At 37.8% G+C, this 16184-nt stretch overlaps 1 protein-coding gene across 1 annotated transcript in view; it reads left to right on the top strand.

Annotated features, from left to right (window-relative positions):
* The first annotated feature begins 6 nt into the window (after positions 1 to 6).
* Positions 7 to 16184, top strand: part of DCAF10 (DDB1 and CUL4 associated factor 10) — a 51844-nt gene continuing 35666 nt past the window's right edge. The window contains exon 1 of the mRNA XM_008074134.2: positions 7 to 229. Within this exon, the coding sequence (XP_008072325.1) occupies positions 132 to 229 (98 nt within the window). The 5' untranslated portion in view covers positions 7 to 131. The remainder of the gene's footprint in view (positions 230 to 16184) is intronic.

Below are 16184 nucleotides of genomic sequence, written 5' to 3'. Positions count from 1 at the left end.
CCGAGAGCTGGGGCCGGCACGGCCTCAGCGTGGGCCTGGGCGGTCCCGGCGCCAGGCTGTTCGGGTGGCTGAGAGAGCGCAGCCTGGGCCGCGGGCTGTTCGTGGACCCGGCGCGGGACAATTTCCGCACCATGACTAGCCTCTATGGTTCCATCCACCCCGCGGACTCGGTGTACCTCAGCACCCGCACCCACGGTGCCGTCTTCAACCTCGAGTACTCGCCCGACGGGTAAGCGCGGCCCCTCGGAGGGCGGGTACCCGCCTCCGCCCGGCTCTGCTGCCGGCGGACGGCCGCCCAGGGCTCGCTCGCTCGCTCGGCTCGGGCCGAGGTGTGCGAGGCTGTTTGGGGCGCTGGCCTTCAGGCCTCCTGGCACTTTCCGAAGCGCTTGCTGCCTAGGGGAGCCCCGGTCCCAGCCCTTTGGGGTAGGCAGGCCGGCCCTCCTTTGCTCACCTTCAGGACTCGGAGGCTCCGGGAAGGAGAAATGCCAAAGCCCCGCAGCGGGTCTCTCAGAGCCAGCTCAGAACTGAGGCTTTCTGTACACAGTAGGTGCTCGGTAAATACATTTGGAATAAATGCCCACTCCTCCCCATCACCCTAGAATTGCGTTTTTTCTCGCCTAAACTTCTGTCAAGGGTGGGGAGCCTGTGGATTCCCTGTGCCTGAACTTACTGTGAGGGAACAAGTGCTTCCTTTGCTCGAGGAAGATACAATACTAAGACACTGCAGAGAGTTGTCTCTCATGATTTGGGCCATTTGTGAAATGCCCAAACTAGACTACATGCTTCTATTAAGAGTATCCGACTCTGCCAGGCGCGCTGGCTCACGCCTATAATCCCAGCACTTTGGGAGACCGAGGTGAGAGGATTGCCTGAGCTCACAGGTTGGAGACCAGCCTGGGCAACTTGGTGAGACCTCATCTCTACAATAAATCAAAAATTTAGCTGAGTGTGGTGGTGCACACCTGTAGTTCCAACTACTTAGAAGGCTGAGGCCGAAGGATCGTCTGAACCCAGCAGGTCGAGGCTGCGGTGGCAGGGAGCGAGCTACTGCACTCCAGCCTGGGCGACAGAGTGAGACTCCAACTCAAAAAAAAAAAAAGTATCCATCTTTTTTTTTGACTCATTAACTACTTCATGTTTAGCCTTGGTTTATTTTCGGCTGTGGGGAGTTTTTAAAATAATGTATATATATTTAAAACCTTGTCTTGCAAATACATGTCAGCAATGAAAAGAAAAAATTTCCACACAGTTTCACCATGAGATGACGCAGTTAGTAAAGTTCTTATCCCATCAAGGCCTCTGGGTTGCTAGTTGTTTACTTAGTTGTTCATTCATTCATTCTCTCACTCAGCAAATATTTTTGTTAAGCACTTGCTATTTTCCAAATGCAGGAGTACCAATGCTGAGCAAAACCAGCTAATGGCACTGTTTTCATTAAGCTTGGGACTTAATGGTTCAACTAGATATTAGATAACCACACTAAATAATGCATAATGTGTATTTACAAATTGATGTAGTCTTGAAGGAACCTGTTATGGACTGGAGTGTTCAAGGTTTCTCCGAGGAAATGACACTTGAACTAAGATCAGAAAAATGAGTAGGAAATATATTAGTCAAGATAAGACGGGATAAATGTATTTCATTCAGAGACTGGTATGTCAGAGGACCTATGGTCCTGCCTATGGTAGGTAGAGGGTTATGTTAGAGATGGTGAAAAACAAAAGGTTTATGAAGCAAAATATTTTTCTAAAGAAACACCTAACACATGCTAAGGAAGTAGCAAAGGAACAGAATCAGGAATTACTGTAAGCAGGTAGGCCTTATTTATTTCAATACTAATACAAATGCTGCTTCCTAATTAAAACCTGGTACTGGGATCGCTGGGATTTCTGCTCAAAGCAGTTGGGAGGAGCTTGTAAGGGGGGAAATTGGTGAGAGGAAAAACTATGTTGATGAAGCTTATTCATGGAAACTCCAGTCTTTTCCATTCAAGCCCTACTCCTAAAGTTCCTCTCAAAACACCAAATTTTTGTTATAAATATTCAGTTTCTCTCTTCTCCATATCCTTCCTGGCCCCTCCCAACCTCCTACTTACAATTGCAGGAATTAAAAAGTGACTATTTCTACTCTTTGGATGTGGGATTTTAGGTAAAGATTGGGAGGGGTAGAATGAGTTATGAAGAAGGAATTCCAGAACTATAAGAATGAGGCATATATTATTTATAGTTCTTGTTTTAGTCTATGCTGCATTTTCCCATAAAAACATTTTTGTAAAAGGTGATTAGGTACTCTTGTACTCAAAACAATTCAATAATTTTTAATTATGCAATTAGTATATGCTCATTGTGGAGAAGACAGGCAATAAGTGAGCAAAAAGAAGCTAAAATCACTTATGATCCCAGAAACTAAATAGATATCCAAGGAAATTTTTCCTTTGTGTATAATTATTTTAATATAAGCATGGAATCATACTGTTTTGTAGCCTACTTTTTTCTTACAGTATATTGTGAACTGCTTTATATTAATAAATATATTTCTACACCATTATTTAAATTTTTTCATTAGATTAAATAAAATCTGTATGAACAAATATTTTGTATTTATATCTTTAGGATAAATTCCTAGAATGGGTCAAAAGGTTATGGAGATTTTTGATACCTATTGTTAAATTGGCCTCTGAAAATCATACAGATTCTCATTCCTATGTTCCATAAACATGTGAAAGTGCCTGTCTCCCCATACTTTTGGTAATGCTGCTTTTTGCCATTCTTCATCTTTGTCAAAGTGGTGATTGAAAATAGTTCAATGTTTTAGTTTTTTAGTATTCTGACTTCATCTAGTTTGTCCAACATTTGTGTACGACTTAAGGTAATTTCAGATAGATGATATATCTATGTTAAATGAGATAATTTTTTATATCCTTCAGTTATATATTAACTAAATTGGCATACCAGGTAGTATAACCTTACAAAGACTTCTTAATACAGAACAGGGGTGGGGGGGTGATATAGATTGCAAGAATTTAAATTATAAATTGATCAGAGACCAGACTAGAATGAATTTAGCACTAAAAAAGAAATGACAGGATATATAGACTAGAAGGTAATTTCCAAAGAATTCCAAAAATGTATTAAATGATAGCAACATTGTCAAAATAAATATAATTACATCCTAAGCTGATGTGTAGAAAAAGTAAATTTGACTATGTTAATAGATTAGATAATAGTATTTAGATCTTCTCAAGCTATCCTTTATGAGAACACATTAGGTGCAGCTATAGAGAGAATTAATATATTGGAGAGAATTAGTATATTGGAAAATGGAGGTGAAAAATGTATCCAAAGCCGGGCTCAGTGGCTCAGCCTGTAATCCCGCACCTTTGGGAGGCTGAGGTGAGTGAATTGCCTGAGCCCGCGGGTTCGAGACCCACCTGGGCAGCGAAACCTCATCTCTACATTAAATCAAAAAATCAGCCGGGTGTGGTAGCGCATGCCTGTAATTCCAACTACTCGGAAGGCTGAGGAGGAAGGATCGCCGGAGCCCAGCAGGTCGAGGCTGTGGTGACTGGAGTCTCACTCTGTCACCAGTCTCCTGGGTGACAGAGTGAGACTCCAACTCAAAAAAGAAAAAAAAAAAGAAAAGAAAAATGTATCCAGAATGCAGACCCAAGAAACTCAGAGATTGAAAATATGAAGGATTCTAGTGATATAAAAAAATGAAAAAAAAAATGAAGGAGGTTTAGTAACATGGAATATAGAGAGAAAAATCATACCATATATTTAGTCAGAATTCCTGAAGAAAATGAGATATATAATAGGAATGGAGGAGCTATTTGAAGACATAATAGCTGAGAACTTAACAGAATTGAAGGCACCAAGCCGTGATTTAAGTAACCCAATAAATCTAAGCAGGTATCATCCCTAGATGTATTATAGTGAAACTGTGAGACATTAAATAGGGGGGGAAATAAAAAGACCCCAAAGGAGTAACTATGAGAATGATAGCCAATTAGTCATCAATAATAGTGTAAATCAAGAGACAGCGGTAATTATTTTCAATATGCTGGAAAAACTTCAGTCTATATTTATAGCCAACAAAGATGAGTTCTTTGTTGTTGGCAAGAATAAAGATGAAATAAATACATACTCAGGTAAGCAACACTAAGTAAGTTTGCCAGCAGACCTTCAGTAAAGGAATTCTAAGTTCAGAGAAAAGGAAATTGTCAAATGGAAGGTCTGAGATGCTAAAAGGAATGAAAAGCAAAGAGTCTGGCAAATATAAATATGTACGTAGAACTAAATCTGATAATGTATTTGGGGATTAAAAAAGATGGAACTACAACAGAAGGCAACAATGACATATGAATTATGAGGGATGTTTGAAGTTCCTTTTGCTTGTTTGTTTTGAGTTGAGGTCTCATTCTGTTGCCCAGGCTGGAGTGCAGTGGCATGATCATGGCTCACTGTAGCCTAAACCTCCTGGGCTTGGGATCCTTCTGCCTCAGCTTCCTGAGTTGCTGTTACTACAGATGCACACCATCATATCCAGGTGATTTTTTTTTTTCTTTTTTGTAGAGATGAGGTCTTTCTGTGTTGCCAGGCTGGTCTTGAACTCCTGGCCTCAAGCAATCCTCCCACCTCAGTCTCACAAGGTACTGGGATTACAGGCTTGAACTACCGTGCTCAGCCCTGAAGGTTCCTATATGTTTTGAAGGAAAATTACATATATAGTGTGATATATTAACTTTAGGCTTTAATAAATATGTATTTTAAAATTTTTAAGGAGCCAAAGGATAGGAATGAGTATATAATTTCCAGACTAGTAGAGGAAAAAATATGGAATGACAAAAATAACCTTCAAAAGAAGTCAAGAAAGGGGGAAAAAATAGACAAGGTTTAATAAGTAAAAAAATTGAACTAAAAAATTGCAAGTTTGAATGGGTATTTGCCTAGGAATTTAAATGAGTCTGAACTTGAATGAGTCTTTTAGATTTAAAATATAAACATCAAAATTTGTGAATTTCAAGGAGAAATCAGGCAAATTTATCATCATATGGAAAGATTTCTTTTTTTTTTTTTTTTTTGAGTTGAGATCATGGTCTGTCCCCCCAGGCTGGAGTGCAGTGGCACTATCATGGCTTAACACAACTTTGACCTTCTGGGGTTAGGTGAGCCTTTCATATCAACCTCCCAAGTAACTGAGACTTCAGGCATATACCATAATGCCTGGCGGATTTTTTAATTTTTTTGTAGAGACTAGGTCTTGCTATGTTGCCCAGGCGGGTCTTGAACGCCTGGGCTTAAGCAATTCTCTCATCTTGGCTTCCCAAAGTGCTGGAAGGCTTTCTGACTTTTTTTTTTTTGAGTTAGAGTCTCATTCTGTCGCCCAGACTGGAGTGCAGTGTCACGCTCCCGGCCACCGCAGCCTCGACCTGCTGGGCTCCAGCGATCCTTCCGCCTCAGCCTTCTAAGTAGCCAGAACTACAGGCGCGCACTACTATGCCCAGCTAATTTTTGATTTATTGTAGAGACGAGGTCTCGCCAGTTTGCCCAGGTGGGTCTCGAACCTGCAGACTCAGGCAATCCACTTGCCTCGGCTTCCCAAAGTGCTGGGATTACAGGCTGAGCCACCGAGCCCTGCTGAGAATATTTTAATAAACATTTTAGTATACCTCGGTTAATCAGGCAGACACAAACATAAGAAGGATATATGAGATATGAACAGCATCACTTAAAATCTTGCTCTTAGTAGGCATTTATAGACTACATTCAGGCCTGATAGTCACCTAATACACACTGGTTCAACTGTATCAGTTGTTAAAATATTGTTATATATTCACAGTAGTTGAATGCTGTCCCAAGCCTGTTAAATGTCATCCTAATGCTTCAGCACCTTCCTTGGTACTCCCCTAAGTAACCCATTATATGGAAACTAAAGAGTCAAGAACCAGCACAGGAAGAGGCTGTCAACAAATATCACACTGGAAAACTGTAGGCCAGCATTCATTCTTATTTATTGATTTATTTATTTTGAATCAGAGTCTCACTCTGTCACCCAGGCTGGAGCGCAGTGACACACTCATGGCCACCGCAGCCTTGACCTGCTTGGGTTCAGGTGATCCTTCCGCCTCAGCCTTCCAAGTGTCTGGAATTACAGGCACGCGCCACTGTGCCCGGCAAATTTTTTATTTGTTGTAGAGATGAGGTCTTGCCAAGCTGCCCATGCTGGTCTAGAACCCATGGGCTCAGGTAATCCTCTCACCTTGGCCCAGCTTCCATTCTGATTGCTCCTCACCCATGCTTTGCATGCGCCTGCACACAAAAAATTCTAGGCAGATATCCAGTGACTATCTGGCTTTCGTTTTTGAGAATGAAAAAAAAGACAACTCCTACCCCGATTTAACCCCATCTGGCTGTCTACCTTTCTCATTTCACTCTCACATGGCCACTTGTGGGAGCTACAGCCTCTTCTCTCGGGCAATCCAAAGAGATGAGAGCAGTCAGATGAAAGTTATAGTACTGTCCTACTACAGTTATCCAAACATATGAACTCTTTCGTCACCATGTCCACTCCCATGGACAGAACAGAATCCACAGCAGATGAATAAGGTCTATGGGGATGGTTTATGGATGAGTCATTCCTGGGATGTAGATCTTTAATTTTATCACTTCTGTTGAATTTCACCATTGTTTACTGGGGTAAGTTCATTCAAACCCACTGAATATTTGTCTACCACAAGCATTAATAACACTCTTTTATAAATGAAAATGGCTACCAAAAAACCATTTTCTCTGTATTAAACACATTTAGTTAGGGGTATTGAGAAGCAGAAAGGTCATTAAACAGTTTTATACTCTGGCATATGTTATTAATTGCCATACTACATTACTTCTCCACTAGACTGAGGGATTAGATTTGATATAATTAAATATGATATATTAATAAGTTGTTTTGTGACTTAGTTATTAATACAATTAAACACATATTGGCTATATAAAATTAACAGCAAGCAGGGCTAAAACACTTTTAAATATACTTACTGTTATTTCAGCAAATGCTGAAAAGCCCCATAAATCTATTGATGTTAAGAGTGAATTTTTACTTGTCTTGACTACAAGTTACTGAATGACTATCAATTGAAAGAAATTCTTGGAGGGACTTTATCCAGTTTTCTGTGTTTGTTCATGGTTCAGACAAGGGCATCTGTATCAAATAAAAAACTATGGCTATAATTTCCAAAAATTAATAAATGGAAATGACTAGACTAATTTGATGAACAATTTGTACTATAACTAAATCACTTGGCAAGCACTTTTGTAATCTCTATAGGTTAATTTATTTAGGAAATGTTTTAAAATTGTGTTTATGCTAACATATTACCATTGAATGTTTAACCTTTTTTAATATCACACTTAACTATGTAACAGCTGCCTCGTACTTATTTTTTTTCAAACATACAAGGAACATTTAGAAAATGTTCACATATGAAGCCACAAATTTCAAAAGATTGGTATCATACAGAATGCAATTTCTCACCACAACGTTATCACTAGAAGTAAAGAAACATAAGTAATGTGTGGGTCAAAGAAGGCATTTTGATGGAAATTAGAAATGTTTAGAACTAAGTGATGTTTTGAGATCCTACATGCCTCAAAACTTGCGGGAAACAAGTAAAACAGTATTTAGTAGGACAATTATAGTCTTTAAACGAATAAACCAGAAAGGAATGCAAGGAAAAATAATGAGCTAAGTAGTCATCTCAAGAAAGAATAGCAAAGTTGCCTGAAAATGATAGCAAAGTAAATGTAAAGAAAGCAGAAGGAAATACAGTTAAAAAAAAAAAGAGTAGAAATTAGTGAAATTTTAAAAAATCAGTAGAAATACTTAACACAGAGAAAAGTCTATCTTTGAAAAGACTTATAAAAATCAAAAACACTCATGATATTGGCCAAGAACAAACAATATTCAGAATGAAAAGGGGGTCAACCTCAGATGCCAGAGATAGAGATTATAGCAAAAGCAATGAAGGATAGTCAGAAAAGCTAGAGGAAATGTTAAACATTTAATGTAAGATATAAAAAGATTATGTTTGAAGGAATTGGAGAATTATCAGAACAATGAAGAAATTGTGGGGTCAAGATCTGGAACAAAAAAAAAGGAACCCAGAAATATAAGCCCAGGATATTAACCACTTTTCTCTGAGAGGTATCTATTAATTTCATAGATATATTGATTAGAAAGATCTATCTCTATGTAGATTGATTAGAAAGATCTCAGATTGCAGGCACCTCTATTCTAGCTTGCTTCCCATCATTAAATGTGACTCTTGTGGAAGAAGATACTATCATCCAATGCTTTAAATTATCTCTATAATTTTTTATAGACAGTGATGGGCACTCAATAAAAAGTAACCAGGCATACGAGGAGATTAGTTGTTTGAAAAACCAAAGTATTCAACACACAATAGAAGTAGACCCACAGGAGATCTGACATTAAAACTATATTTAATATGTTCAAGGAATTAAAGTGCAAGATTGAGAAATTTAACAGAGAACTAGAACAAAAACAAGGGGGAAAGAACTGATAGAAATTCTAGAACTGAATAGTACAGTACCTGATAAGAATACACTGGATGATTTAACAACATACTAGACACAGCTGAAGGATTTGTGAACTTCAGAATTGATCAGAATAAATATACAGAATAAAGCTCACACTCACAAATATGGGACATAGATGTTAGATACCTGTCATAAGACAGTGAAATGGTGTCTTATAAAGGTAAATAGAATTTTACAAGGAGGTGTTAAAGAGAATGAGGATGAAGCAATATTTGAAGAGATAATGGCTGATAATGTTTCAAATTGATGACAGACATAGATTCAAGAAGGCTGTAAATCCCAAGCAAGAGAAAGACAAAAACCACATTTAGGTACAAGAGTAAGACTGCTAAGAACAAAATGAAACATACACATGCACAGAGACAAAGAGAAAAATAAAAATCTTAAAAGCAACTGGAGCAAAGAGATGGATTTCAGAGAAGACACAAAGAAAGTTCATCACAGAAATAATGGAACTCAAGAGACAAAAAAATATAAAATGCTGAAAGAAAATAATTGAAAGACAAAGTGCTGAAAAAAACAATTGCCTACCTGGGGTCTTATATCCAAATTCATCAAGAATAAAAATAGATATTTTCAATATAAATATTGATAGAATTCACTATCAGATCCACACAAAAAACAAATAGTAAGTTATTCTTTGAGGGGAGGATAATTATCTCAGATGGTGGATCAGAGGTGCAGGAAGGAGTGAAAAGAGAAGTAAATATGCATGTAAATCAAAATTAATGTTAACTTATAAAACAAGACTTTTTAGTGGAACATGAGATTTATATATAATTAAAGTATACCTCAAAAATTAAATATTAGGATGGGATAAAGAGTGTTGAAATGAGCTAAGATTCTTGCATTTTTCAGGAAGTGATAGAAGTAATAATTTGTACTTCACTTTAAAAAGGTGATGCATGGGCCAGATGCGTTGGCTCAAGCCTGTAATCCCAGCACTTTGGGAGCCCAAGGCAAGAGGACTGCCTGAGCCCAGGAGTTCGAGACCAGCCTGGGCAACTTGGTGAGACCTCATCTCTACAATATATCAAAAAATTAGCTAGGTCTGGTAGCGTGCATCTGTAGTTCCAGCTACTTGGAAAGCTGAGGTGGAAGAATCGCCTGAGCCTAGCAGGTCAATGCTGGGGTGGCCACGAGTGTGCCACTGCACTCCAGCCTTGGTGACAGTGAGACCCTAACTCCAAAAAAAAAAAAGTTGATGCATGCTATAAGCTCTTTAAGTATTCACTAAAAAGTTAGTAAAATAATGTATATTTAACATTTAAATATTAACATTTAAATAATATAGGGAGAGATATGAATAGTAAAAATATACTTTAAAAGCAAAAGAGATGAAAAGACAGGACAAAAGAAAAGCAAATTCTAAGATGACGGATTTAAACTCAAAGATTACTAGTACATTAAATGTAAGTCAGTTGAAACTGATTGTCAGATCAGATTTTTTTTAACTGCTTACAGAAGACATACTTGAAATATAAGGATACAGAAAGTTTTAAAGTAAAAGGATGTCAAGGCATACCATTGCTAGTGTAACCAACAGCAAGTTCATGTTCACAACTTTACAAGCCAACTATACAAGAGGTAAGGTGTGGTGGAAGGAAAGCAGCTTTATTCAAATGCCAGCAGTTGAGGAGATGACCAGGCTCACACCTCAAAAAAACCATCTCAGCTCTTAGGCTTCATGTAGGGGCTTAAAAGGGGCCGGGCATGGTGGCTCACATCTGTAACCCCTGTACTTTGGGAGGCCGAAGCAGGGGGATTGCTTGATCCCTAGGGTTCAAGACAGTCTAGGCAATATACAAACAACTAACTACTCAGGAGGCTGGGGTAGGAAGATCACTTGAGCCCAGGAGCTCAAGGCTGCGGGGAGCTGTGATCATGCCACTGGATGACAGAGTGAGACCTTGACTCAGAAAAAAAAGGCAGGAGAGGAGGGAAACTGGGTTCAGGGAGCATGTGAGAGGGATACAGGATACAGATCTGCAAATCTCATTCTAGTGACTGTCTTGAGTTATTGTCCATCTAGAGTACCAGCTAGTACTGTCTCAGCTACAGTCGGGTGATAGATTAACCACCTTGAAGTAATAATCTAGGTGGGAGAGTTTCCTTGCTTAATGCCTGGTTTGTTTCAAGATTAATCCCTGGAATGTCTAAACAAGCATAAAGTTATATAAGATAAAGTTATATAAGTATACATGGTAAAAGGGAGTGTTTGGTGGGAAAAGGGAGAAAAGTTACTTTTTTTTTTTGAGTTGGAGTCTCACTCTGTCTCCCAGACTGGAGTGCAGTGGCACGTTCCTGGCCACCGCAGCCTCGACCTGCTAGACTTCGGTGATCCTTCTGCCTTCCAAGTAGCTGAAACTACAGGCGTGCACTACCATGCCCAGCTAATTTTTGATTTATCGTAGAGACGAGGTCTCGCCAAGTTGCCCGGGTGGTTCTCAAACCTGTGGGCTCAGGCAATCCACTTGCCTCTACCTCCCAAAGTGCTGTGATTATAGGCTGAGCCACCGAGCCCGGCCAAGAGAGACATTTCTAAAGCATGTTTCGAGGCTATGTTTTAGGGTTAAAGAAAAGGGGAAAAAGGAAACTTCAAAGTGCATTTCAAGGCTGAGATACTCAATTACACTAGAATTAACTAAATGAAAGTTGGTGTGTTGTGTTGATATCAAACACAAAAAGCACATTTATATAGTTTCCAAGATTGAGGCTGAGCAGAGTATATTCTTCAATGAAAGTGCAATAAATAAATAACTGGAAAATCTTATGTTTGGAAATCTTTTAAATAACTGAATCAGAGAAGAAATCACAGTGTAAGTTACAAAATATTTGAAGCTGAATGACTGTATATCAAAATTTACATAATTGTAGCTAAAGCCATGTATAAAGGAAAATCTACAGCCTTAAAGTCATATGTTAAAAAAGAAGGCCAGGCATGGTGGCTCACACCTATAATCCCAGCATTTTGGGAGGCAGAGATGGGAGGATCACTTCAGCCCAGGAGTTCAAGGCCAGCTTGGGCAACATAGTAGACCTCATCTCTACAAAAAGTAAAATAAAATAATTAGCTGGATGTGGTGGTGCATGTCTGTCATCCCAGCTACTTGGGGAGCTGAGGTGGAAGGATTGCTTGAGCCCAGGAGTTGGAGGCTACAGTGAGCCATGATCATGACACTATTCCAGCCTGGGCAACAGAATGAGACCCTGAATCAAAAAAAGAAAAAAGGAAAAGAAAAGAAAGGCTGAAAGTAAGCTAAGTAGGCATCCATCTCAAGAACTTCTAAGCAGACAGCAAATTATAGCCAAAGGTAAAAAGAAGGAGTAAAAATCAGAGTATGATTTAACTACTTTGTAAGCTGTTTGTTATTACCTTCTAAATGATCAAACTAGTATCCTATAATTCAGTTTTACCTCTATTATCCATCCAACAGAAATGCATGTTTATTGCAGGACATATAAAAATTTAAAACAACCTTATTCATAATTATAAGGAACACAAATATCCACCAACAGTAGAATGTATAAATAAGTTGTAGTTTATTTGTTTATTTATATAACACTCAGAGAAATCAAGAGCTAGCAATCACATGGATGAATCTCACAAGATAATATTATGTAAAATAAGCCATAAAAATTCATATTATTTTATTAAAAGCTTTCTTAAAGGCAATATTAGAAGTTGAGATGATGGTTATTACCTTGGGAGTAAGGAGGGATTAGCAGTTAAGAAGAGGCAGTTAGAAAGTGGGGGGGCTTCTGGAGTATTGATAGCACTCTATAATTTGACCTACATGATACTTATACGGGTGTCTTTCCTTTGTGATAATTCACTGTGATGCATTTGTATGATTTGTACAGTTTTTTGGATGTATTTTATACTTCAATTTTAAAATCCTAAAAATAGAAATAGAAGATATTGTGAACAACTTTATGGTAATGAAATTTTAAACTTCAGTGAAATAGGCCAATTCCTAGAAAAATAGAAATTACCAAAACTGACAGTAAAAGATGTAGAAAGCTAAATAATGTCATAATCATTAATACTGTGTTAGTAGTTAGGTTCAGATGGTTTTATAGACAAATACTACCAAACTTACAAAAAATAACTTATGTTTACACAAATTATTCTAGTTTATGAAATAACAAGGATCAGTCCTCAACTTATGATGTTAGTATATGCTTTATACCAAAACCTGAGAAGAACAGCACAGGAAAGCAAAATTACCATAGTTTCACTGAAGAACATAGATGGCAAAATCCTAAACAAAATATTTGCTAGCTAAACCTAGCTATGTGGTAGAAATAAAAGGTTAATTTGAAATTTAAAAATAAATTAATGTAAATTGCTACTTAATATATTACAGGAAAAAACATGCAAATATCTTAATGCTGAAAAATGTCTTACACAATTTGACATATATTTATGAAAAAAAAAAAACAAACTTAGCACAATTGAAGTAGAAGAGAACTTCCCTTAATCCAGTATGAAAACCTATAGCAAACATTGTACCTAATCGTGAAATGTTGAATGTATTCTAAAAGATAAGGAGCAAGAGTAGTGCCTGCTGTTAACATTTGTATTCAAGGCCAGATGTGGTGGCTCATGCCTATAATCCCAGCACTTTGGAAGGCTGAGACCAGAGGATTACTTGAAGCCAGCCTGAGACTAGCCTGGTCAACATAACGAGACCCCCATCTCTCAAAAAAAAAAAAAAAATTAGCTGGGCATAGTAGCCCTCAACTATAGTCTAAGCTACTTGAGAAGCTGAGGCTAGAGGATAACCAGAACCCAGGAGTTTGAGGCTACTTGAGCCATGATCATGCCACTGTGCTCCAGCTTGAGTGACAGAGTAAGACTGTATCTCAAAAAAAGACCAAACCCCCCAAAACAAACAAAAAACCGACAAAAAATAATTCTGTTCATCATTGTTTTGAAAGTCCTAGCCAATGTAGCAAGGAAAAGGAGAAGGAAAAAGTTTTAAAAAGAACAAAGCAATTATTGTATATGATATGATTGTCAACAAAGAAAACCCAAAATAAGTCTACAAAGTATTAAAATAGCAAGATTGATGGATAAATAATTAATATTAAAAAATCAGCTATATTCTGTACCCCAGCAATAAGCAAAGCAAAATTTTAAAAGAACATTTATAAGAACATCTAAAAAACATCAAATACCTAGGAATAAGTCTAACAGAAGATAGGCATGTTCCATATGGAGAAAACTATAAAACTTTATTAAGAGAATTAGACAGTTTACGTAAATGGAAATATAATATATTCATGGATCAGAATACTCCATATTGTGAAGATTTAATTTTATACAAACTTTTCTGTAAACTTAATATAATCTCAATTAAAACTTACAACTGGGTTTTGTGTGTATGTGTACATAAATTGATAAATTGATTCTACATGTACAAGGATGGTCAAAAGTCCAATAACTGCTTAGTTACTCTTGCTAATAAAATGTTAAATGGGAAAATGTGCATGTTATTGTATGAGGTGATTCAGTATTGTATAATATAAGTTCTACCGAAGTAACCTGTAAAGTTTGTACATTTCAGTAAAAATCCCAACAAGATTTTTTTTTAGCAGAAATTGATGTGCTACATATAAAATTGAAAAAGATTTCTATTTATTTATTTATTTATTAGTTGGAGTCTCACTCTGTCACCCAGACTGGAGTGCAGTGGCTGCTCCCGGCCACTGCAGCCTCGACCTGCTGGGCTCTGGCGATCCTTCTGCCTCAGCCTTCCAAGTAGCTGGAACTACAGGCGTGCGCGACCACGCCTGGCTAACTTTTGATTTATTGTAGAGATAAGGTCTCACCCGGTTGCCCAGGTGGGTCTCGAATCCGCAGGCTCAGGCAATTCACTCACCTCAACCCCCCAAAGTGCTGGAATTACAGGCTGAGCCACCGAGCCCGGCTTCTATTTATTTGAGTTGGAGTCTCTGTCGTCCAGGCTGGAGTGCAGTGGCATGCTCACGGCCACCCCAGCGTTGACCTGCTGGGTTCTGGTAATCCTTCCGCCTCAGCCTTCCAAGTAGCCAGAACTACAGGCGCATGCTATCAGGCCTGGCTAATTTTTTAATTTATTGTAGAGATGAGGTCACCCCAAGTTGCCCAGGCTGTTCTTAAACCTGTGGGCTCAGGCAATCTTCTTACTTCGGCCTCCCAAAGTGCTGAGATACAGGCTTGAGGTACCGCACCCAGCCAAGATTTCAATTCAGTAGATGCTATTTTCATCTACTTTACCCAAAATGTTTGTTCTGAATAGAAAAGTTTGGCTATTTAAAATTCTGTATTGTATACTGTCATCTAATGTGAATAAAATACTGTTAGTTATTGGAACTATACACTGGGGAGATGTGGGTTTTCAAGGACTCAGGATTTCATTTGCTAGATCTGAATCTGAAAGAGCAGCAGTGTCCACAGAAAACTTAAGACTTAATCAAAATAGATAAAAGACAATAGATTTCCACAAATAAAAATGAAATATGTAAAAGATTTATAGGCCAGGAGTGGTGGCTCACGCCTATAATCCCAGCACTTTGGGAGGCCAAGGTGAGAAGATTGCCTGAGCCCCCATGAGTTTGAGACCAGTCTGGGCAACTTGGCAAAACCTCATCTCTATAATAAATCAAGAAAAATAAGCTGGGAGTGATGGTGCATGCCTGTAGTTCCAGCTACTTGGAAGGCTGAGGCAGAAGGATCGTCTGAGTCAAGCAGGTTGAGGCTGCAGTGACTGTGAACATGCCACTGCACTCCAGCCTAAGCAACAGAGTGAGACTCCTATTTAAAAAAAAAAAAAAAATTATAAAAATAAAAACTTGTGATGCGGAAGGCCTGAAATAAGAGACAAAAGCTAAAAAACCATAAAGGAAAAGACTAACATTTGGCTGTATCTAACCAGTCTGGTAGACTATATGCCATATCTTTTCTAGTACATTTTATAGATACTGATGAAAATATTGATATATAATTTGGTTGTTTATGATTTTTCTCCCTAAGTTATATAATCTGTGCATGTTTTTCTGCAACTAACTTTTCTCATTTAAAGGTATGTTTTGTGATTCTTTCATAGCCATATAAAGTTACCCCGACTTTTTAACTTCTGAACAGTATTTCAAAGTATTGTATACCATTGCTTATATAATCATTCACTCCCTCTGTTATGTACATTTAAGCTACTTTCAATTTATCCTTTTTACAATAAGCATACCATTTTATATATACATACATATAATGTCTCTTTGTATTTATAAATGATTTCTGTAGTTTAAATTCTCTGAAAAAATTAAGTCAAAAGGTGTCCCTTTAAAATTTTGGTAGATACATTAGAGTGTTTTCCAAATATAAACTGTACTAGTTTATACTCTATTATAATGTATGAGAGTACCATTTCCTACTACTCTTGCCAACCGTGGATAGTATCAACTTTTAAATATTTGCTACTAATATGGGCAAAACAAGTTATTTATCTATAACTTGTATAATTATAAACAAGTGAATATCAATAACTAGAGAATGCTAGAAAACTAAACAAAATAAAT

This window comes from Carlito syrichta, unplaced genomic scaffold (genome assembly GCF_000164805.1).
Source record: "Carlito syrichta isolate Samal-C Ts95f unplaced genomic scaffold, Tarsius_syrichta-2.0.1 Scaffold316346, whole genome shotgun sequence".
Taxonomy (NCBI): Eukaryota; Metazoa; Chordata; class Mammalia; order Primates; family Tarsiidae; genus Carlito; species Carlito syrichta.
This window is presented reverse-complemented; position numbering and strand designations above follow the sequence as displayed.